Below are 21155 nucleotides of genomic sequence, written 5' to 3' on the forward strand. Positions count from 1 at the left end.
CGATCTCTCAGCATGAACTCAGGCCCCTTCAGCACCCTGTTTTCCCTTCTCTGGACACCCTACACTGGATAGAAAGCCTTCCTAAACCATGGGACACAGAAAAGAGGACACGAGTCCAGATGGGTTGTGATAGAGCAGAGGGCTCCTGCTTACTCCCAGAAGCTATGACCCTCTTTCTGAAGTCAACTGTTATATTCGTTCTCTTGAAGGCCATAATGGACTATTGACTCCCACTGTGACCCCCTTTCTCCCCTCCCCCCAAACTTCTTCAGAGAAACTACTATCTTGCTAATACTCTCTGTATCTGGGATGAAAGGACCTGAGTTCAAATCCTGCCTGATGCCTCTACTTCCCATGGGACCCTGGAAAAGTCTGTCATTCTCAAGGGGCCTCGGTTTCCTCATCTGTCAAATGGGGAATGATGATCACAAATTAGAATTTATATTCCATTAGATTCCATTAGATTCCATTAGATTCCAAAGCCCTTGAAGGCAGGGACTATTTTTGCTGTATCTTTATATCTTTAGTATATGTACCAAGAAGGTGCTTAGCCCACACAGTAAGCATTTAATATGTGCTTATGTGTGACTCAGAGCTGGAAAGAACCTGAGAAGTCATTTAGTTGAAGTCTCTCATTTTACAGAAGAAGAAACTGAGACCCTCAGGAGGGCAATGAGATGCCTGAGGTTCCACAGCTGGCAAGGAGCAGAGGCAAGATTCAAATCCAGTTTGTCTGATTCCAGTCTTTCCACTGGGGTGCCCAGTCTCTAAGTATCTCAAAGAGGTGTGGAGGGCCAAATAAGGCCACATCTTGGTAAACACTATACCCCTCTCTGATGTCCACAGCCCTTATACTGTTGCTCCCCTGACGTGAAATTGGTAAGAACATCTGTAGTCAGAGGAGCTTGGGTTTCCTAAGGTAGCCTCACCAGATTTTTATCTGTGGCCTAGACTCCATCCTTTCTCTTCTGAGTTACTTTCCGTAACTGCTTCACCTTTGCATTTATTTTTCCTTTGCAGAGGAGGGACTGGGATAGGGCGGGGAAGGAATCATCAGAGATCATTTTGTTTCCATCAGCACCTGTACCCACTGTCCCAGTCATTTTTTTCCCTAAGACTCCTCTACCTGGAACAGAGTCCTAAGTCATAATGTTAGTGCAGCATAAAACAGGCCCCTAAAATTAACTTTGTAATTCCTGAAGAGGGGGCATCTAGGTGCCACTGTAGTGGATAAAGCACCAGGCTTGGATCCAGGAAAACTCATCTAACTCCCTGAGTTCAAATCTGACCTCAGGTAATTATTAGTTGTATGACGCTGGGCAAGTCACTGTTGCCCTCAGTTTCCTCATCTGTAAAATGAACTGGAGAAGGAAATGGTAAACCACGCCAGTATCTTTTACCAGAAAACCCCAAATGGGGTCACAAAAAGTCAGACACAATTGAAATAGCTCGACAACAACAATTCATGATGTGAAAAATAAGAGGAAAAAAATTAACCAGATGGCTGATTTAATCTGTGTGGGGATCTCTAGATGAGAAACTCCCTCATTAATGCAGTTGAGCAACCACTTTGCAATGGATAATCTTAGAAAATTGGCTGGAGGTATGATGATTTGCCAATGTCACAGGGCCACCTAAGTCTTCCTGACTCTGAGGCTGGCTCTCGATCCATTACGCCATGCCATCTCTCAGTGAAGAATACAGGAAGTATATACAGTAACACAAGAAATAATTAAGACTAGAGTATTTTGTATGGGTCTGAAAGAGGGCATATGGTAAACTATATGATCTCTAAAGGGAAGTATCCTGGGGCCAAATTACACTCACCCTGCCTGGTGGGGTAAGTGGATCAAAGCCTGGGTTCTGTCTAAAGCATTGGTAGTTCTTGGGCAGCAAAGCTATGGAGGGTGTCTATAGATGTACCAGTGGTGCCCAGCTTATGGTTTAAGGAACAAGGGAACTCCATAAGCCAAAGATCCCTTCCCCCGAGAATCCCCTGGTGAAACCACTAAGGGTTTGAATAGCAAAGGTGGGGATGCTGTCCAGAAGACCTCTGTGACAATGACTGGTGAGGCTCCTGACCAAGAGAGAGCTGATGAATTCAAGATACAGAATACAATATACATTTCTGGACATGGCCAATGCAGATATTTGTTTTGTCTGACTATACTTATTTGTTATGAAGGGGGTTTGCCCTATCTGTTTTTAATGGGAGGAGAAGAGTTGGAGGGAGAGGGAGGTAAGGATCTCTACCCCACCTCCCTCAAAAAAATTAGAAGAGAACAGAAGGAAAGTCAGAAGAAATCACAGACCAGCAGGACAGCTTTGTAACTTACATATTGAATTTTTTATATACCTAAAAAGAAAAGCCAGTTTAACACAAATAAAGATTTGCAGTTTCACGTAGTCATAACTGCTCAGTTTATTTGGTGTTTGCTTTATTCAAAATAAAGAGTAAAGAAGACAGAAAAGAAGTAAAGAAAATGACTAGAAAGGGAGAAGACGTGGCAGGGGAGAGGACCTTGGTTGGGGGAATAAGAGGGAAGGAGATAGCAAAAGAGCCCAGAAAGTCCAGGAAGGTCCAGAAAGGGTTGGAGTTGGGGGGCCAAATAAGACCAGTATCCCACCAGGGAGGGAGGCCTGGATTTCCACCAATGGGGGATGGATGACAAGCATGGGCCAAGCTTCTCTGTAAGCTCCTCTTTGGGGGCCTGGCCTGTACTTTGTTTCCCAGAGTGGTTTGGGCCTCAGCCCTGTAACCTCCCTCTCTGGCCCCTTTGAAGCTGCTGTGGTTTCCCTGCGAGCTTTGCTGCTGCTGCCTGGGCTGAGCAAACAGGAAGCCATACAATTTGCAGTGTACCAAACTGGGGCCAAGCAAGATGGCAGAGTCAGGGTGCCATTCTTTGGGTCAGGACCCTCACCCCCCCTTAAGCTCCCCACATTTTCATCCCCTCCAACAACACCTATTCCTTTCTGCCCCAGTCAACCAAATGTACAAGTCTCCATGAGTCCCAAAGAAAGTCATTCTGAAAAAAAAAGAAAGTCATTCTGGTGGAGAGGAGGTAGGCCAGCAGATTTCTGGGAACATCTTTCTGCAAATTGACCTTTATTCCCCTTCCCCTAACACCAAGTGATCACCCATTCTCTGTATATCCAGAGCTAACTCTAAAACATCTACTATGTACAGAGCCTTATGCTGGGCAATGGGGGAGAACCAATGAAGTGAAGACATAGTCCTTGCCTTCAAGGAGTTTATGGTCTAACAGACAATAAGAGGTCTCATCTTGGTAGATCCTTAAGGTTTATAAGGTCCTTACCACACCACAAGCCTGTGGGGTAGACAATACAAGTATTATTCTTATTTCACAAGTGAGGTATGGTTCAGAGAGGGGAAATATTTGGCCCAAGGTCACACAGCAAGAAAGTGGCAGAACCAAAAGCCAGGTCCTGTTCTCCAGGGCTCTTTGCCCCATGCCTCTCTGCTTGTGCTAGCATTAATGCTGCTTCCTTTTCCCTGCGCCTGCATGCCCATGTTGAAGGAACCTGTCATCATGGTGGGTAAAGAGAATCTTAGAATTTTATAGATGGAAAGGACCTTAGAGATCATCTATTTCAATCCTTCTTTTATTCAAGATGCCCAGGGAAGGGAAAGGACTTGCACAATATCTCATAACTAGGAAATGGCAGGTTTGGGATTCAGACAATCTAGGATTTAGTACAAAGAACATCACCCAGACTTGCAAATAACTAAGAGTTGACAATGTTTTGTAAGTGAGGCAAGAGAACTAATGATGGTAACCAAGAGCACTGACACCTTCCTAGTTTTTGGCCCTTGGATGGTAAGCCATGAAGGATGGTGGGCCATGCAGGATGGTAGGCCATGAAAGAAGGTCCCAGGATGCTGAAGGAGTTGCCCACTTCCTAGGAGGCAAAGGGAAAAGGCTTGGGGGGTGGAGTCTGGAGGCCCAAGCAGGACTGGGACTTTGCTCTGCTCATTCAACCCCAAAACTAACTTCAGTCGGGTCTCTGGAGACTGAAGCGGGACTTCCTTCCTCCCCAGGGGCTGCGATTGCTGTAAGAGCGGGTCACGTGATTGAGTTTCCTGCCCGCCTGCCACCCGCCCGCTGGGTGTCTGAGACTCAGAGCCCATAGTAGCCGGAGGGCTTACTCCATGCTGTGCCCACTGGGCAGAACTGTGGAGGTTGAGCACCTGGACAAGACTTCGGGTCAGGGAAAGGAATCATGCTGCGTCGTAAACCCTCCAATGCCAGTGAGAAGGAGCCCACTCAGAAGAAGAAGGTGAGGAACACTATTGCTGATTATTCCCTGGGCTCCCAATGGCCCAGAAGAGTAGAAAGGGTCAGAGGGCATTTAGTGCTTGGGGTCAAGAATCCTACTAGAATCCTAACAGAAAATCTTACAATTCTGATATGGTCACTCAGAACCCTAGAAGAAAGGTCTAGAATTCTGGAACCAATTCTTAAAACCCTAGAAGAGAACCTTTAAATCTTCAGATGGACTCCTAGAACATAGAAAAGAAACTTGGAATTCTGGGTTTTATTCATAGAATCCTTGATGAAAATGCTGGCATTCTAGGCTAAATACGAAGAACCCTAGAAAAGAATCCAGAATTCTGAAATTGATGATTGGAACCTTAGAATAGAACTCCAGAGTTCTAGACTTCTGAACCCTTAAAGAAAAATATTTGAATTCCAGAATGGATTTGGAGAGCTCTAAAGGAAACACCTTGCCTTCTAGTCATGAAGGCTGGGACTTTGTCTAGAACATGGTCTTTACCACTTGGGTACTTCCAAAGCCCCTTCTTCAGCTGGGCCTCTCCTAGACTAGATTCCTTTCCTAACAATGCCCACTCCCCTTCATCTACTTGGAGCCCATTCTGTTGAGAGATGCCATGATGCTCCAAGGGCACCCACTCACCAGCCCCTGCCTCCAGTACACACACACACACACACACACACACACACACACACACACACACACACAAACAAGCTTCCAGTAAATTTAGTTCAGTTCTATCTCAACTCCCAGGTTCCTTCAAGATAGGACAAGCCTTCTGGGAGTAAAGAGATATAGAAATTGGGTATCAAAGGTGTTAGAACATTCCATGGGAGACTGAGTGCCAGGAAGCTTAAGCTCTACATCAAAAGAGGAGAGCTTTGAAGGCAGGTACTGGGTTTGGGGAAGGGTCCCCTTTCTTTGTATCCCCAAACCTTAGCATAGTGTCTGGAAAACAGTTGGTATATAATAAATGCTTTTTGATTGGTTGCTGATATGAATTTGAGAGCAATGGAAAATAAGATTTGGAGGGATTTGGGAGAGATGTTTGGGAGTGTGTGTGTGTGTGTGTGTGTGTGTGTGTGTGTGTGTGTGAGTGTGTGTATACGTGTGTGCGTGTATGCGTGTACATGCACACATGTAGGCATATGCTATACAGTGAGAGGAGGAGGGGGAATTTTGAAGGTCAGGAAAATGAGCTTCAGTCTTAACTTAGACATTCATGTTCCTCAAGACAGAAGCCTAGACCAGATGATCTATTTGTGGAACCACAGAAGTTTCAGAGTAAAAAGAGTCTGCAGAGATCATTTAACCCAATCCCCGCCTTTTACAGAGAAGGAATCCGAGATCCAAAGGGTGGAAGAGACTTTAGGTCACAAAATGGGCAGAGCAGGAAAGGATCATCACTCTCATTTTCCAAAAAGAAACTGAGGCCTGGAGAGGGGAAGGAGCTTCACATCATAGAAGGTCAACATTAGAAGTCCAATTTAATAGAGTCTAAAACTAAGGTCCAGAGAGGAAATGGATTGGCCTGAAGTCATCCAGCTCCAGAATTGAAGGTTTAGGATCTGGCTATAGGAATCTGGGATTCCCTGACCTTATTCTCTGATCTTCTCTTAGAAGTCTAGGCTTCCATGCTTGGATTCTTTGCCAGTCTTCTAAGTCCCAGGCTTTCACAGCTAATTCTGACTAAACCAATTCTAGGAGAGAATATAGTCTTCAATTAAAGCTTGTAAGGATTGTGGGGCAGTAAAGAGGTGGTGCTGGTGCCAGGGCCACCTGCTCCTGGTCACCGGTGTGTGAATCCTGTTTGGGTTGTGTGTGTGTGTGTGTGTGTGTGTGTGGGTGGGTGTGTGTCTAGGTAAGTATAAGTGTGAGAGTGTGTTGGGGGTGCCTTCAGGAAGACGGGATGGGGTGGCTGACATTTTCAGGCTTGTACACTTGTTATCGAACAGTTTCTTTCTCTGAGGTTCTACCACACCGGATGGCAAGGGGGTGAGGGGACTACATTCTCATCCCAGGTGCTAGAGCCAGCAGAGTTGCCATTGGCTGCCTCTTTCTCTGAAGCCACCACTTCCCCTAGCTCACTCCCTTGGGGTGAAGAGAAGCTGAGACTGCTTTAGTCGCACCTGGGTCTGGCCCCCAACCAGAAGACAAAGGGTGGGAAAGAGCTAACTGGAGGCAGTCAAGGCCCACCCTGGCACTTGAATGACAGCTCCTACAGTTTGCTTTATACACATTAGAGCTTTGCAAACTCATTCCAGCCCTCTTAGGCAGGCAAGGTAGGGTGTAGTAGTCCTATTTTAAAGATGACAAAACTGAGGGTCAGAGAAATAGAGGGATCATAGAAAGGGAAAAAAATCAAAGAAATAAAATTTCTAAGTTCTTAGAATGTCCACATTACAGGGGGTTGTAGAGATCATCTAGTACAATTCTCTCATTATAAAGATGATGAAAACGAGGCAAGAGAAGGGAAGTGACATGGCCATGGTGACGCAGCTAGGAAGTAGCAGTGCTGAGACCTGAACTCTTTCTGTTGTAGCATCCTACCAGATCGAGGAGTACACTGGCTCCATTCCCTAGCCTCCAGGATTCTGATCCCACATCAGCTAGTCAATCAGAGACTGGGACATGGCTGCTGGGGTCCTCTGCCAGAGGTCCCTTTGCTGCCACCATCCCTCCTCCTTCCTCTACTCCTACCCAGAAAACTCTCCCAAGAAAAAAATGTCATCATAGGCCCAGGAGGCCAGAGGCCCTGCTCCCAGGCCCACTTCTGTCCCAGCTTGCTCTGGGACTTTAGGTGAGTCACTTCCTTTTTTCTGGGCCTCTGTTCCCCTATAAAGACAAGGGGTAGAATGAATGATAGATGAGCATGTGCTTGTTAAAGGGCATGCTGATGTGAAACCATGCAGGGGAAACCTGAACATTCCTGGGACCCTTCAGAAGCTGAGAATGACTCCTGATTCCTACCCTACCCAGCCCACCTCTGGTCCTCTGGGACCCTAGGCTTCCAAAGCTGGTGTTGATCTGAGGCACCATCCTCCCTTCAAGGGTAATGGAAGGTGAGAAGTCACTTGGGAGGATGAGCCTGGTCTGTTCTAGAAAGTTTCGTTTGTGGTGGTTTGTTCTCTCTATCCTCTTTAAATCCAATAAAGATCTGAAGAGATTTCTGTGGATGCATAGAGAACTTAGCAACCAATTTGAAGATGGCATCAGGGGCAGGTAGCATAGGCTTAACAAAAACCACTAGTCAGAGTGGATGGCACAAGGAATACTCTCTCTCCTCACTCCCCATAACCAACCAGGTTCCAAGGCTTGTCATTTCTATGTCCACAGCATCTCTCAGACATTCATCCCCTCTATCAGGATGATCCTAATTACCTCTCACCTCAACTCCCTGGTTCCAACACATCCTCCATAACTGCTAAGGTGATCTTCCTAAAGCGCTGATCTGATCATGACACATCCCTACTCAATACTCTCAAATGGCTGCCTATTACCTCTAGGATCAAATATTAACTCTCTTGATTATCATTTAAAACTCCTTACATCTCATCCCCTTCCTTTCTAGTCTTCTTACACCTTCCTCCTCACTGTATACTCCAACCATACCACGTTCTATCTCCCATAGTTACTCTGGCTGTCCCCATATCTAGAATGCTCTCCCTCCTCATTTCCATCTTCCAGAATTCCTGGTTTCCTTAAGGATGAAGCTCAAAAACTACCTTCTTCAGAAGCCCCATGCTGGTCCCCTCTAGCTTCCCTTTGAGGTTACCCTTCATCTACTCTCCATGTATCTTAGATGGCCCTAGTTTATGAATGTATGTATATATGGTATGTGGATGTGTTTGTATATGTATTATAGGTGCATATATGCATGTACAATATATACTTATATTTATTCACACATGTGTATATATCTATAGCTCTCTATCTCCATGCTGTCTCCTCCATCAGAATGCTAAGTGTGTTGGGAAAGGAAAATATTCCCTCTTCCTTCATATTATCAGAGCTCTGCAAAATTGGAGGTGGGTAGCAAGTTTTTAAGAAAAGCTCATTGAACGATCAATTGAGCCTTTGACCCCATGAGAGCTGGAAATGTTTAAAAGGCAGCAAAAGCACATGGTTCAAAGTGAGTGTGACTGAGCTAAGAAACCAGACAGAAATGGTAGTTAGAGGCAGAGAAATAAAGCCAAGACTTCCTATAGGAGGAGGATTTCAGACCATTTAAAGAAGATGGTATTGAAGAAGTAATAAGACATGGATTGGAAGAGAGGATAGGTGGGTTGAAAATCTATCCAGAGTCAGGACCAAGAGAGGCATGAACTCCCAGAAATCCTTCCCAGGTCTGCTACTTACTAACATTGTGACCTTGGAGAAGTCCCTTCCTCTCCTCAGTTACCAAATAAGGAGGTTGAACTTTGGATTCTTTTCTGACACTGACCATGCTTTAGTGTAAGAGAGGGCTGGAGACAGACACATTTATCCTGTCTCTCCACTCACACCACAACCACCCTAGTTCAGGTCTTCATCACCTTTTGCCTGGACTATTCCCAGGGGTGGGGGGGTGAAGAAGACTGGTTGGCAGGCTTAGCCCATAGATAATGCTCATAGGCTCAAACTGGCAACAGGGAAGAGAAGGAAAGCCCCTTTCATTCTTCATTCCCATCTCACCAATTGACTAATACTATTATCAATGGTTTTTTAATAGCTAGATCTAGAGTTAAGAAGACCTGAGTTCAAATTCTGACATAGGTACTTAATGAGTTGTATGATGCCTAGACAAATCACTTAAACCTCTTTCTGCCTCAGTATCTTCATCCAAAAAATGGGAACAATAATAAGAGACCAGAGTTGTTGTGAGGCTGAAACAAGATCATATTTGCAAAGTATTTTACAGAACTAAAAGTACCACATAAATTCTGGCTATTTTTAAATTATTTGTTTTATGATTTTATGTTATTATGTTTATATATTAAATATATTATATGTTTATATATTATATATATATATTATGTTTTATTATTATTCTATATTTGCTTTATTGTTAACCTTATGGAGGGTTTCCCTGGCTTCATCCAAATTGGCTGAGCTAAAGTCGTAGGTCAGACAAACCACAGGCCCAAGGGCATACTAGTGCCTTTGTCTCCCTGACTTGAAAAGAGTTAAGGGCAAGACACTAAGCCCTTTATTTGAAGATGCCCAATCTTGGAGAATAAAATCTCCTATAGAAGCAGGGTGGGGTGCCCATCTGCTGCCCTCACCCTGGTGTCTGGTGTATCTCATGGGTGCCTCAGTCTGGGAAGCAGTCTCTTTCTGTTCCCCCCCTCCCCTGAATCCTGCCATGGACCCCAAAGTCCCAAGAGAGAACAGATTAATGACAGGAAGAGGTGGAGGGAAAAGGAAAATGGTTAGAGGCCTAAGTTGGAAGGTAAGGTTACCAGTCACCCAACAAAGGCCACGCCTGGCTCCCTGCCATCTCTCTAGCCTGCTTGGCCTGTTCTCAGCACTGTTATTGGATGGGACTCACAGAGGAGAGAGTGAGCCTGGTGAGACCACAATAGGCCCCATCTATCTATAAATAGCAACTCTTCCATTCAGGCAGCTCAAGCCCTCCTCATGGAGCTCCCCTCCCTGGACTCCAGCCATCCAGACCCCCTCCCTTCTTTCCCTGGCCTATTTTCAGTCTCCCTCCTTCTTGACCTTTCTGCGATCTTTGCCATTGTTGGTCATTCCTTAGGCCTCAATGCTCTCTCCTCTTGGTTCTCACCTGGTTTCTGTCCTACTTATCTGACTGCTCCATCTCTAACCCCAATGCCAGATCATCATCCACACCAGATATTTCAAACTCAACATAGCCCCCAAATAGAAGTCATTATTCTTCCCTTTAAACTCTCCCCTCACTCCCCTATTTCTAGTAGCAGCACTAGCCTTCCAGTCAGCTTGGTTTGAAACCTAAACCTCATTCCCAACTCCTTAGTCTCTGTACCCTACCCCCATGTACTCAATTGCCAAGTCTTAATTGCACCTCCACATTTATCCTGTCTCTGCACTCACACCACAACCACCCTAATTTAGGTCTTCATCACTTTTTGCCTGGACTCTTACAACTTACCAATTGGTCACTCTGAATCCCGTCCTCCCTTCTGTAATCCTGCTATTGGCAAAGTGCTATTCCCAAGCAAAGATCTGATCATATCCTGATGGAGGAGCTTCAGTGGCTTCCTTTGGTCCTAGGACAGAATACAAACTCCTCCTCTCAGGTTTTAAGCCTTTCAGGAACTGGCTGAGAAGGTTGATCTCACACACACACACACACACACACACACACATCATCATCATCATCATCATCATCATCATCATCATCACCATCCCCCTCTCTACACACCTGTCTCTCTGTCCAGGTTGTCCCCTACGCTTTAAATATTCTCCCTCTTCACCACTCCCTTGTAAATGCCTTAAGACATTAATGCTCCCTCCTGAAGACTTTGGGGTTTTTTTTCTACATACTTTGTATTGATTTCTCAGTGTCTATGTTGTTTCCCACCAGAAAAACAGAAGCTCCTTCAGGGCAGAACTGGTTTCATTTTGGTCTTTGTCTCCCCAGCACCTAGGACAGCAGCATCCACATTGTTGTCATTCAGTCATGTCCAATTCCTGAGACCCCGTGGACCACAGCACACCAATACTAGCATGGGGGGGGGTGTCTTGGCAAAGATATAAGAGTGGTTTGCCATTTCCTTCTCCAGTGGATTAAGACAAACATAGTTAGTGTCTGAGGATGGATTTGAACTCAGGTCTTCCTGATTCCAGGACTAGCATTGTATCCACTGCACCACCTAGTTACCTGCGCTGAGTCTTTCATTTGAACTGATTTGAACTGAAAAGAGCAGAGAAGAAAGACTTGGCTTCAATTTCTAACATTGTTACCAACTAGCTGTGTAACCTTAGGCAAGTCCCTTCCTCTGCTCTGAGGAATGAGTTCCTTCCATTGCTGATATTCTGGGATTCTAAAATCTGATGAAGCCATCGACCATCAAAGCAGCTAATGAATCCTAATAATTCATAGATGCCCTACTAATAAGAGAAGGGCATCAAAGTGGAAGGGAGCTAGGGAAAAGAAAAGGAATAGAGTAAGTTGTTTCATTTGTTTGCAGTAATAATTATCATTGTTGTTCCACAACTCTTTAAGGTTTGCAATGTACGGCCCCCCATCAACCCACAGGGTCAGAGGGCAGGCAAGCAGCTTGCCAGTTTCCTTGGCAATAGAACCTTGGCTTTGCTAGTTCAAGCTACTGGTTGTTGAGTTTTTTTACCCTGACCTCTAACATGTCTAAAGGAATCCTCTGCTTCTTGACTGTCCAAAAGACCTTCTTGTGGAATGCTCAGTCAGAAGTTGCAAAAGCTCTGATTGTAGGGCCCATTAGGCCAAGATGAGTGATCTTCATCCTCAGCCCTGCTGGTTGCAGCTGAATGAGGATATGAAGCTACCTGCCCTGCTTAGAGGCAGGAACCTCAGCCTTTCACTGTCCCCCTCTGGAATCAAGACCACTTTAGTGATCTTGGCATCCCCAGATCCTGGTTTCACATCTTAACTATTTGTGATAAACATGCAACCCAGTATAGTACAAAGAGAGCTAAATCTGGATTTGAATCCTGGCTCTTAACAGTTTGTGACTTTGGATGAGTTCTGATCTGAGTACAGATTGGCACCTCAGTTTCCCCATTTATCAAATGGAAACAATAATATTTTTCCTTCCTGCCTCCCAAGGTTATTGAGTAGGAAGGGCTTTGGCCATCCTAAATCGTCAAAGAAATGAGAGCTTCCACTATAGGAAGAGGCCTCTTTGCATCAAGTGTCTATTCCTGATTTGCCTTCCCTTAAACTTTCCCTCGTTCTGGGATGTTCTCCCCAACTTAGTTCAGTTTTTTGTTACCCTACCATTGATTAGGGGCAGCTAGGTGGTACAACAGATGGAGCACCAGGACTTGAGATAAGAGACATTTACTAGCTATGTGATCCTAAGCAATCACTCAACCCCTAAAATGGGAACACACTGGAAAAGGAAGTGGAAAACCACTCTAGGACCTTTGCCAAGGAAACCCCATGAAAAAAGTCCATGGGATCACAGAGAGTCATGACTGAACGACAACAACAAAGCATTGACTCCATCTATCCTGATGGGTCCTGAGACTCCATCAACTTCCAGTTGATGAAAGTAGCCCTGCTGAGGACCAGAGAGGAAATAGGAGGCAATGGAAAAAATAATGGCCTTAAACTTAAGAGAACATCCCAGCACTGCTGCTTAGTGTCCTTGGGCAAGTCTCCTTTCTTTGGGTCTCTTACCCTCTGCTCCTGATGGTCTAGGATTCTATGACTGGCATTTCAAACCTGTGATAAACAATTTCAAATCTATGAATCTTCAGTTCTTTCAGAAATAAAACATGAACAAATTTTCCTGAATTGACTTAGCTGGCCAAAGCTAATACTGATGTTAGCCAGAGTTACCATTTTAATGGTAACAAAATTGATGTTCTTTGGTTAATTCAATTCAGTCCAAAAAACATTTTTTAAAAATCAGTTTATGAGCTGCGGATGTAAATTCAAAAATGAAACAAGTCCTGCTTTCTCTTGGGAGGAAAGAATAGGTAAGCAGCTGTTTAAGTATAAAATGTGTAAAAATACAAAGTACATGGGAAGGAGGAGAGGTTCCATAGAGGCTTCTTGTAGGGGTCAGCACTTGAGTTGAGTCTTAAAATATAAGGATCCCAAGAAGCAGAGGTTAGGAGGAAGAACATTCTAGGCCTGAGCAACAATTGGGAAAAGGGAAATGGAAGGAGTAACATATATAGGGAACAGAAAATGGGCCATTTTGATTGGACATATAGGGGCAGGGGGGAGAGAAGCGTATTCAGTCAACAAATATTAAGTACTCCTGCATGCTGGGTCCTGTGCTAGGAAAGGCAAAACAACAGTCCCTGCCTGCAAGAAGCTTACATTCTTTTTCTTTTTATTAGGTTTTTGCAAGGCAAATGGGGTTAAGTGGCTTGCCCAAGGCCACACAGCTAGGTCATTATTAAGTGTCTGAGACAACCCAGGTACTCCTGACTCCAAGGCTGGTGCTTTATCCACTACACCACCTAGCCGCCCCAAGAAGCTTACATTCTAATGAGGAAAACCAATTAGGAAAGAATTTAAGGAATTAGAAAAAATCTTTCAGTAAAATCCCTGGGATTTTACTGATATAGGGGGAGGAAACTCCTTCCACCAATGTTCCTTTCTCTGTTAGTGGAAGAGTTGCTTAGCCCTCTGAAAGGTTAAGTGATTTGCCCAAGGACACACAGCCAACAGGTAGCAGAGGCAAGACCCTATCTTCCAGGGGATCCAATGGGATCATATATGTCAAACATTTCACAACCTTTTAAAATTGATCCATATTCATGGCTTCCCAAGTGTTGAGATCAGCTAAGTTTCCACCTTAAGCTATGGCCAAGACAGTGCTCAGTCTGTGCCTGGGTGAGGGGTCTCAAGTCTGAGCCTAAGTGACACATTGAAGCCCTCTAGCCTGCAGGAGAATTAGGCCCAGGACTTCATTAGGACTTAGCTCTTCATCTTGAACTGCCTAGTTCCAAAGATGCCCTGGTGACCTTCTTACTGCCCCGTGGAAGCTTGCGTGGGCCGATCACCTATGGAAGCTCACGTGGACTCATCACCAATCTCTCTTGTTTCTTCCAGCTCTCCCTCCAACGGTCCAGCAGCTTTAAGGACTTTGCCAAATCAAAGCCCAGCTCACCCGTAGTGAGCGAGAAGGAATTTAATCTAGAAGACAATGTAAGTACGGAGCTGAGGGGAGAAGGGAACAAGAGCCCAGGATTGCTCTCCACATCCAACATGTGCAAGCTGTCTTCTACTAACATTTTTATGGCATTTATTAAACATGTGTCCTGTGTCTAGAGAACTGACCTGACAACCAAGAGGACACGGGTTCAAATTCTGCCTTAGACACTTGACTAGGTGACTGAGCAAGCCACTTAACTTCTAAGTGCTTTCTGCAATTCTCCAAGACTAGAAATGGCAAAGAAAGTGCCAACCTATACTGGAAGAGGGAATTTTGTCATCTGGAAATTCCCCATCACAGGGCAATCCCCCCTTATGTGCCAGTCACCAGAATACAAAGACACAAATGAAACAATCCCTGCCTTACATTCTATTTTTTAATAACCTTTGCCTTACTCCTCACACTACTCCTAAACAAGCCACAGAAGTTTTAATCCGGGAAGCCTACCACTCTTTTGTGTCTACAAAATCAACCAAATGCCTTCCAGAGAGAGGACATGGACCTAGCATGTCGTCATGTCTAGATGGTCTCTGAGATTCTACCCAGCTCTATATCTCTGCTCCCATAATCCTATGTGCTACTTCCTACCAAGCTTGCTCATCTGACTCTTTTTTGATATTTCCCCAAGTCCTTCCCATCAGGCTCTTCTCTTCTTCCTTCCTGTCCAGACTTGTGAATATTTCAACATTTACCAGGCACCTGATGTATGCCAAACCTAGTAGCACTGGTTCTAGAAGAGACATGAAGCTTAGATAAGACAGGGTTCCAGCCTTCATGGAACCCACAGTCCAATAAGGGATGAGACACCGAGGTAGCCAGCTGTCAAACACATCATTGAAGAGTAAGACCATTACAGGAGATCAACCAAATGCTGTAGGAACCTGGGGAGTTTGTCATTGACAAGGGGTCCTGGAAGATATGACATTGGAGCTAGACTTTAAAAGGTTAGCTAGGAATTCACCAGAAGAAAAGGGAAAGGAAGAACATTACAGGTGTAAGGAGCAGTTGGACCAAACAAGACCATCTCAGAGCACAGGATGATGGAGGTTGGGGGTAGGAAGGGATGGGAGTGGGGAAAAGCAAGTCATCTAGTCTGGCCAGATTGTAGAGTACAAAGGAACATAATATTATAGGTCTGGAAGATCTTGGGTAATAATAGGAGGTCACTAAAGATTTCTGAACAGAAGACTGCAGGATTAATATGACAAAGGAGGTTGTCTGGCAGGGATATGAAGTACTGACCTGAGGGGGAGAAAGGAAAGTTATGAAGGCTTGTTAGAAAACTGGCTCAGGGGGCGGCTAGGTGGTACAGTGGATAGAGCAGCGGCCCTGGAGTCAGGAGGACCTGAGTTCAAATCCGACCTCAGACACTTAATAATTACCTAGCTTTGTGGCCTTGGGCAAGCCACTTAACCCCATTGCCTTGCAAAAAAAAAAAAAAAAAAACCAAAAACCTAAAAAAAGAAAAGAAAACTGGCTCAGGTGGATGAGCCTGTGTGACAGAAGTAGTCTTGGAATAGTCAAGGGGGAGTAGATTGGAAAGACATTGGAGACAGTATATGGTACTGATGGGAAATTCTGAGAGAGGGATGGAAGGCTCTGAGACAGCTCCAAGGTTGGGAATATGAGAGGCAGGGTAAGTGGTATTACCACCAATGGTGATGCCAGAATGAGGAGCAGGTTCGGGGGAATAGACAATGACCTTAGTGAGCCTCATACACACACACACACACACACACACCACATAGAGTCTAGTAAGAGACAAGGCCCATGTCACTGGAGCACATGCATTATAGGAAATTGAGATGGGAAACAAAGACCAAGGGTTGTGGGTGTTCTGAGAAGGGAGAATATTTCTTCTGGTCAAGGGACTCACCTTCCCAAGGTAGAATTTGAACTCAGCTTTGAAGGAGGAATAGAATGTCACTGGCAGAGATGGGGGCAAACAAAGGGCACATTTGCAACCCAATGCCAGTCATGGAAGACAGGATGAGAAAGGACTCTAGAGACCGTGGACCTCAAAGCTCTATCTTTCTCCTCCTAGATCCCAGAGGATGACACAGGAGTCCCCACCCCAGAGGATGCTGGGGGGAAAAACACAAAGAAGCTGGGAAAGAAGTGGAGGGCAGTGATTTCTCGCACCATGAACCGGAAAATGGGCAAGACAATGGTGAAGGCCCTGTCAGAGGGGATGGTAAGACCCCAGGTCAAAAGAGAATGGTGGAAGACAAGTGGTTTAGAGCTAGAAGGAAGAGTAGAGCCAGCTTATGGCGTGAGCGGAGTAAATAGACCAGTGCCTACACCAAAGGCAAATGAAAGGTCATCCTGCCCAAAAACATATGAGAAAAAATCCTGCTCTACCTTACAACCCATGTGACCCTGGACAAGTCATTTCCATTATTGGTGACTCAGTTTCCTTCTCTGTAAGATTATGAACTTGGACTAAGTGGACTCTCAGCTCCCTTCCAGCTCTAAATCCTAAGACCCTAGAATCCTTGGGAGGATAAGAAGGGGTCTTGGGGATGGAGGGCCAGTCAAGTCAATGGTAAACTTCTTCCTGGATCTGGGCTTGCCTGGGAACTAAGGCAGGAAGCATACACACAGGGACAAAGGACTGGTGAACGAGGGGAGTCGCTTCAAATTATGTGACTATCTCCCCTCTAATAATTATATAAAGTCTTATGGGAGGGGAGAGCTACAAAGGACTCAAGAGACTAGTTACTAAACTCTCTTTAAACCTTCCTTTTTCACCTCATCTGAAATGAGAATAGTCATTTGTACGACCTGCCTTAAGCAAGGAAAGTGTTTTATTACTCTCGAGGATGTTAGAGAGAGTCTGTTAGAGGAAGGTTTTTTTGGGGGGAGAGGGGAGAAAAGAAAAGCAATCTTGATCTGTGATTTAAAAAGTGGAAGGACCTTCTGGTATGACACCAACAGAACGGTAGCCTGGGCCACTGAGATGTTAAGTGACTTGTCCAGAGTCATATAGCTAGCTTTGTCAGAAGCCAGGCTTGAATCCAGATATTCTGTACCCCCTTTATATCTACTATGTCACCCTGCTTCTAAACTTATAGCTCTATGGAGCAAGTGCAGATGTTGGATTCAGGAAAACCCAAGTTTGAGACTTTTACTAGCTGTGTGACCCTGGGCAAGTCACTTAAACTCCCAAGACCTCAGCTTCTTCATCTGAAAAAAGAGAGTTGGACTGGATGACTTTGGAGGTCCTTTCCTTGTTCTGAATCTATACTCCTATGAACTTGGAAGTAGTGCCATCCAATGGAAAGAGTTCAGAGCTTGAAGGCCAAGGATCTGGGCTCACTTTCTGACTCAACTACTTACTGTGTAGCCCTGGGCAAATCTTTTAGCCTCTTAAGACTTCAGGTTCCTCATCTACAAAATGAGGGGCTGACACTAGATCATTTCTGAGGTCTCTTTCTATGATGATATTATAAATACAGAGCATCAGACTAAGACTACAATGTGGCTCAGTAGCATGTGTCCAGCTGACCTCATAGTTTTGAAAAGGCATTTTAAAAAAATTATTTATTTAAGACAATGGGGTTAAGTAACTTGCCCAAGGTCACACGGCTAGATAATGAAGTCTCTGAGGTCACATTTAAACTCAGGGGCTGGTGCTCTATCCACTGTGCCACTTAGCTGTCTCTGCTGTGTCCATCTTAAAGCATTATAGAAATATCGGCCCTTATTAGCTAGCTTCATCCCATTCTCCCCAGAAAAGGGGAGTGGTTTGTCCAATGTCATACAACTCCTAACCTGCTGAGCTGGGATTGGAATCTCCTCATTCTAAAGCTGGGCCTCCCCTGAATCACCCTCAGGGAGATCCTACTCTGGAAGAAGGTTCAGCTTCCCCGACCTCACCAGACTGCCTCCTAGAAGGTCTGACTTCAGAGAATATGGCCTTGGCTTTCACTGACCAGGATGATGACAGCCACCCAAGCCTCAGTCGGCAAACATCCACTAGTGAGTAACGGTAGATGAAAGGAGTGGACAGGAGTGGAATCTAGGGAAAAGCTGGAGAGGGGAGGGGGGAGGCTTCTTTCTCTGCCATGTCCCTCTTCCCCTGGAGTGGGAGAAGCAGGACAGCCATTCCTCTAAAGGATGGAAGGTTCCAAAAGTGATCTGGGTCACACTTCTATTTCCCACTACCTTCCTCCAGAAGAAAAGGAAATTCCCTACAGTTCCCTGGCATCTCTCAGTCAGAAAGAAGGCATTCAATGAGTGTGGACCTCCCCTTTTTAAAGTGGGTCCTGTCTCCCCCCAAAGGGGGTTTTCTATTTAACTACTCCAGGACCCTTTCTGACCCCGAGTCCTAACAAAAGTCTGTGTTAGGAGTCAGGCTGAGCCAGGGACAAAGGTAAAGCCCTCTCCCCACCATTGTCCATCCCCCTGCAGGCAGCGAGCTGGGCAGCCCAGGCCCTGGCACCGTGGGCTGCGGGCAGACCAGCCTGAGGGTGGAGGAGCTGATGGCCCCGATGTACACAGGCCCCTTCTGTGGCAGGGCCCGGGTCCACACCGACTTCACTCCCAGCCCCTACGACAGGGACTCGCTGAAACTCCAGGTGAGGGTATCCCCACGGACCCTCCTGGGGAGGAGGAGAGAAGGGCCTTGGGAAAAAAGTCTGGGTAGGGGAGGAGGGCAAAAGGAATAACAATAATCCTAGACAGGGCAGTTGAGGAAACAGAAGCACAGAGAAGGGAAGGGGTTTGTCAAAGGTTGTATGCAGTAGAATCAGGACTTGTAGAGTCTCCTAAGGGATAGTAAAGGGGAGCCTAAATGAGCAATGCCCTTCACCCTAAATATAGCTTGGTACACGTACATCTTTTATCAGAGTGTTGGCCGCCATGGGGAGAGGGGAGGGTGATAGAAAAATGTGTAACTCATAAATTTGCAAAAGGATGAATGTTGAAAAACTACCATAGTATGTGATTGGAAAAACAAAATAAAAATTCAATTGAACTAATAGCTTGGGGGAACCTGGGTGGAGAGCTCTTCCCCACCAGGTGGACCCCCCCCCAAGCTCAGGTCCCTTTCCACACACCCCTTCCCTCAACCTCCCAGAAGGGGGATGTGATCCAGATTGTTGAAAAGCCACCTGTGGGCACATGGCTTGGGCTCCTTAATGGCAAACTGGGCTCCTTCAAGTTCATCTACGTGGATGTGCTACCTGAGGAGGCTGCAGGGCCTGCCCGGAGAGGCCGTCAACGCCCAAGCAAGGGCAAGAGGCCTAAACCCAAGACCCTCCACGAGCTGCTGGAGCGCATTGGCCTGGAGGTCAGTGATGAATGGGGGCGGGGGGTGGGGGGCAAAGGGTGCTGACCCCAAAATGCCCCCAAGGAAAGTAGAAGATCTCAAGGGTTACCCATTCCCACCAGTAGCTGACCAATATACCTAACAAGAGGCTTGACTATCTCTGGGGAAGAACAAGTCCCTCCTGCCCACCAGTCTACTTTGGGTCAGAACTAGGGGTCTGGGCATTTTTCCTTGCATCCCTCCTAAACTGGAGTCTTTGCAACTCCTGCCCATTACTCATAGCTCGGTCCTAGTGGCAGCCCTTCACAAACATGAAGACAGCTCTCATGCCCCTCCCTGAGTCTTCTCTTCTCCAGGTTCAACATTCTTAGTTCCTGCATCTGCTCCACCCCATCATGGGATCTCCTGGCCCCTCACCAGCCTGGGCCTCCAGGTCAATTAAGGCTAGATTCTTTACTTACCAAAGGATTCATCACAAAGTCTCTTCACATAACAAATTCTCTCAGTGCATTGCCTTCATATTGGATATTGATACAGTCAATCTAATTTGGTTGAATGAAATTCAGTGCACACATACGTTTTCAGAAACACAATGCCCCATTAGGAAGAAAGGACAACGCTGCTGCCAGGGACGGAGGGGCCTAGATTGAGAAGTAGAAGGGACCTCGGAGATCTTCTCTGGTTCACCCCTTGCATTTTACAGAAAATAGAGGTCAAAAGGAAGGGAAGTGACTTGCCAAAGGTCACACAACTAGTCAGGAGAGGGAGTGGGTTTCAGACTGGGGAAAAGCTGAGAGCAAGTCTGCCATTTCTCCCTGCTAGGAGCATGCCTCTACTTTGCTACTCAATGGCTACCAGACCCTGGAAGACTTTAAAGAGCTTCGGGAAACCCATCTCAATGAGCTGAATATCGTGGACCCCCAGCACCGGGCCAAGCTGCTGACAGCCGCAGAACTCCTGTTGGATTATGACAGTAAGTGGGGGCACGGCCTGCCCGAGATTCAGAGGGTGCAGTTCTCTCCATGGGCCTGCAGCAGGGCCCCCTCAGCCTCCTGCCCAGGGCTACCCCTCTAGGATCAGATCCAAGATCATTTCCGGCTCGGGTATCCTCAGTGTTGAGAGGGAGAGCAGGCCCTCCGAGCCCGGCCTGGGGAGGCGGGCCCTCCGGCGGGCCCTCCACGGCCAGCCCGGGATGGCAGGCCCGGCCAACTTTGGGTTCCTGGGTTCCGGGCTGGGGCCTCACCGAAGCTTCCCCCCCCCGCAGCCGGCAGCGAGGCAGAGGAAGTCCCCCAGACGAGCCTGGCCCCCACGCCGGCCTCCAAGGCCGACATCCCCCGAGATTCGGGCTGCTACGAGGGCTCCGAAAGCGGGCGGGACGAAGGCGAGCTGGCGGCCGCGGAGGAGCAGCTGCGCGCCCTGTCTCTGGAGGCGGGGGCGGGGCCGGCGCCCTGAGGCCCGGCGCCCGGGCCCCGCCCACGCCCGCCGGGGCACGCGCGCGCCCTCTGCGCCTGCGCGGCCCCGAGCACCAGCTCCCGGACCGGCTTCCCGGGGCAGCGCCCGTGCCTTTGTCCAGGGCCCTCGGAAGACCGGTGGAGACCTGGCGCGGCGCCCCCACGGGCCCGGACTGGCCGGCGCCTGACAGCAGAAGGCCGCAGGGTGGGGAGCTGCCCCCCCCCCCCGACCCCAACCCCCCCCCCCCAGCCCGCCAGGTCCCTGGCCCAACTCCAGCGCTGCCCGTGCTGCCAGCA

The 21155-nt window shown here is 46.8% G+C and overlaps 1 protein-coding gene across 1 annotated transcript; it reads left to right on the plus strand.

The window, feature by feature from the left end:
• Positions 1–4062: 4062 nt before the first annotated feature.
• Positions 4063–20859, plus strand: SASH3 (SAM and SH3 domain containing 3). The gene is made up of 8 exons (XM_074208624.1): positions 4063–4299; positions 14033–14128; positions 16180–16329; positions 17972–18116; positions 18549–18715; positions 19216–19428; positions 20230–20380; positions 20672–20859. The coding sequence occupies exons 1-8, from the start codon at positions 4243–4245 to the stop codon at positions 20857–20859; spliced, it is 1167 nt and encodes a 388-aa protein (XP_074064725.1). The 5' UTR covers positions 4063–4242.
• Positions 20860–21155: the final 296 nt, after the last annotated feature.

This window comes from Macrotis lagotis, chromosome X (assembly GCF_037893015.1).
Source record: "Macrotis lagotis isolate mMagLag1 chromosome X, bilby.v1.9.chrom.fasta, whole genome shotgun sequence".
In the NCBI taxonomy this organism is placed as follows: domain Eukaryota; kingdom Metazoa; phylum Chordata; class Mammalia; order Peramelemorphia; family Peramelidae; genus Macrotis; species Macrotis lagotis.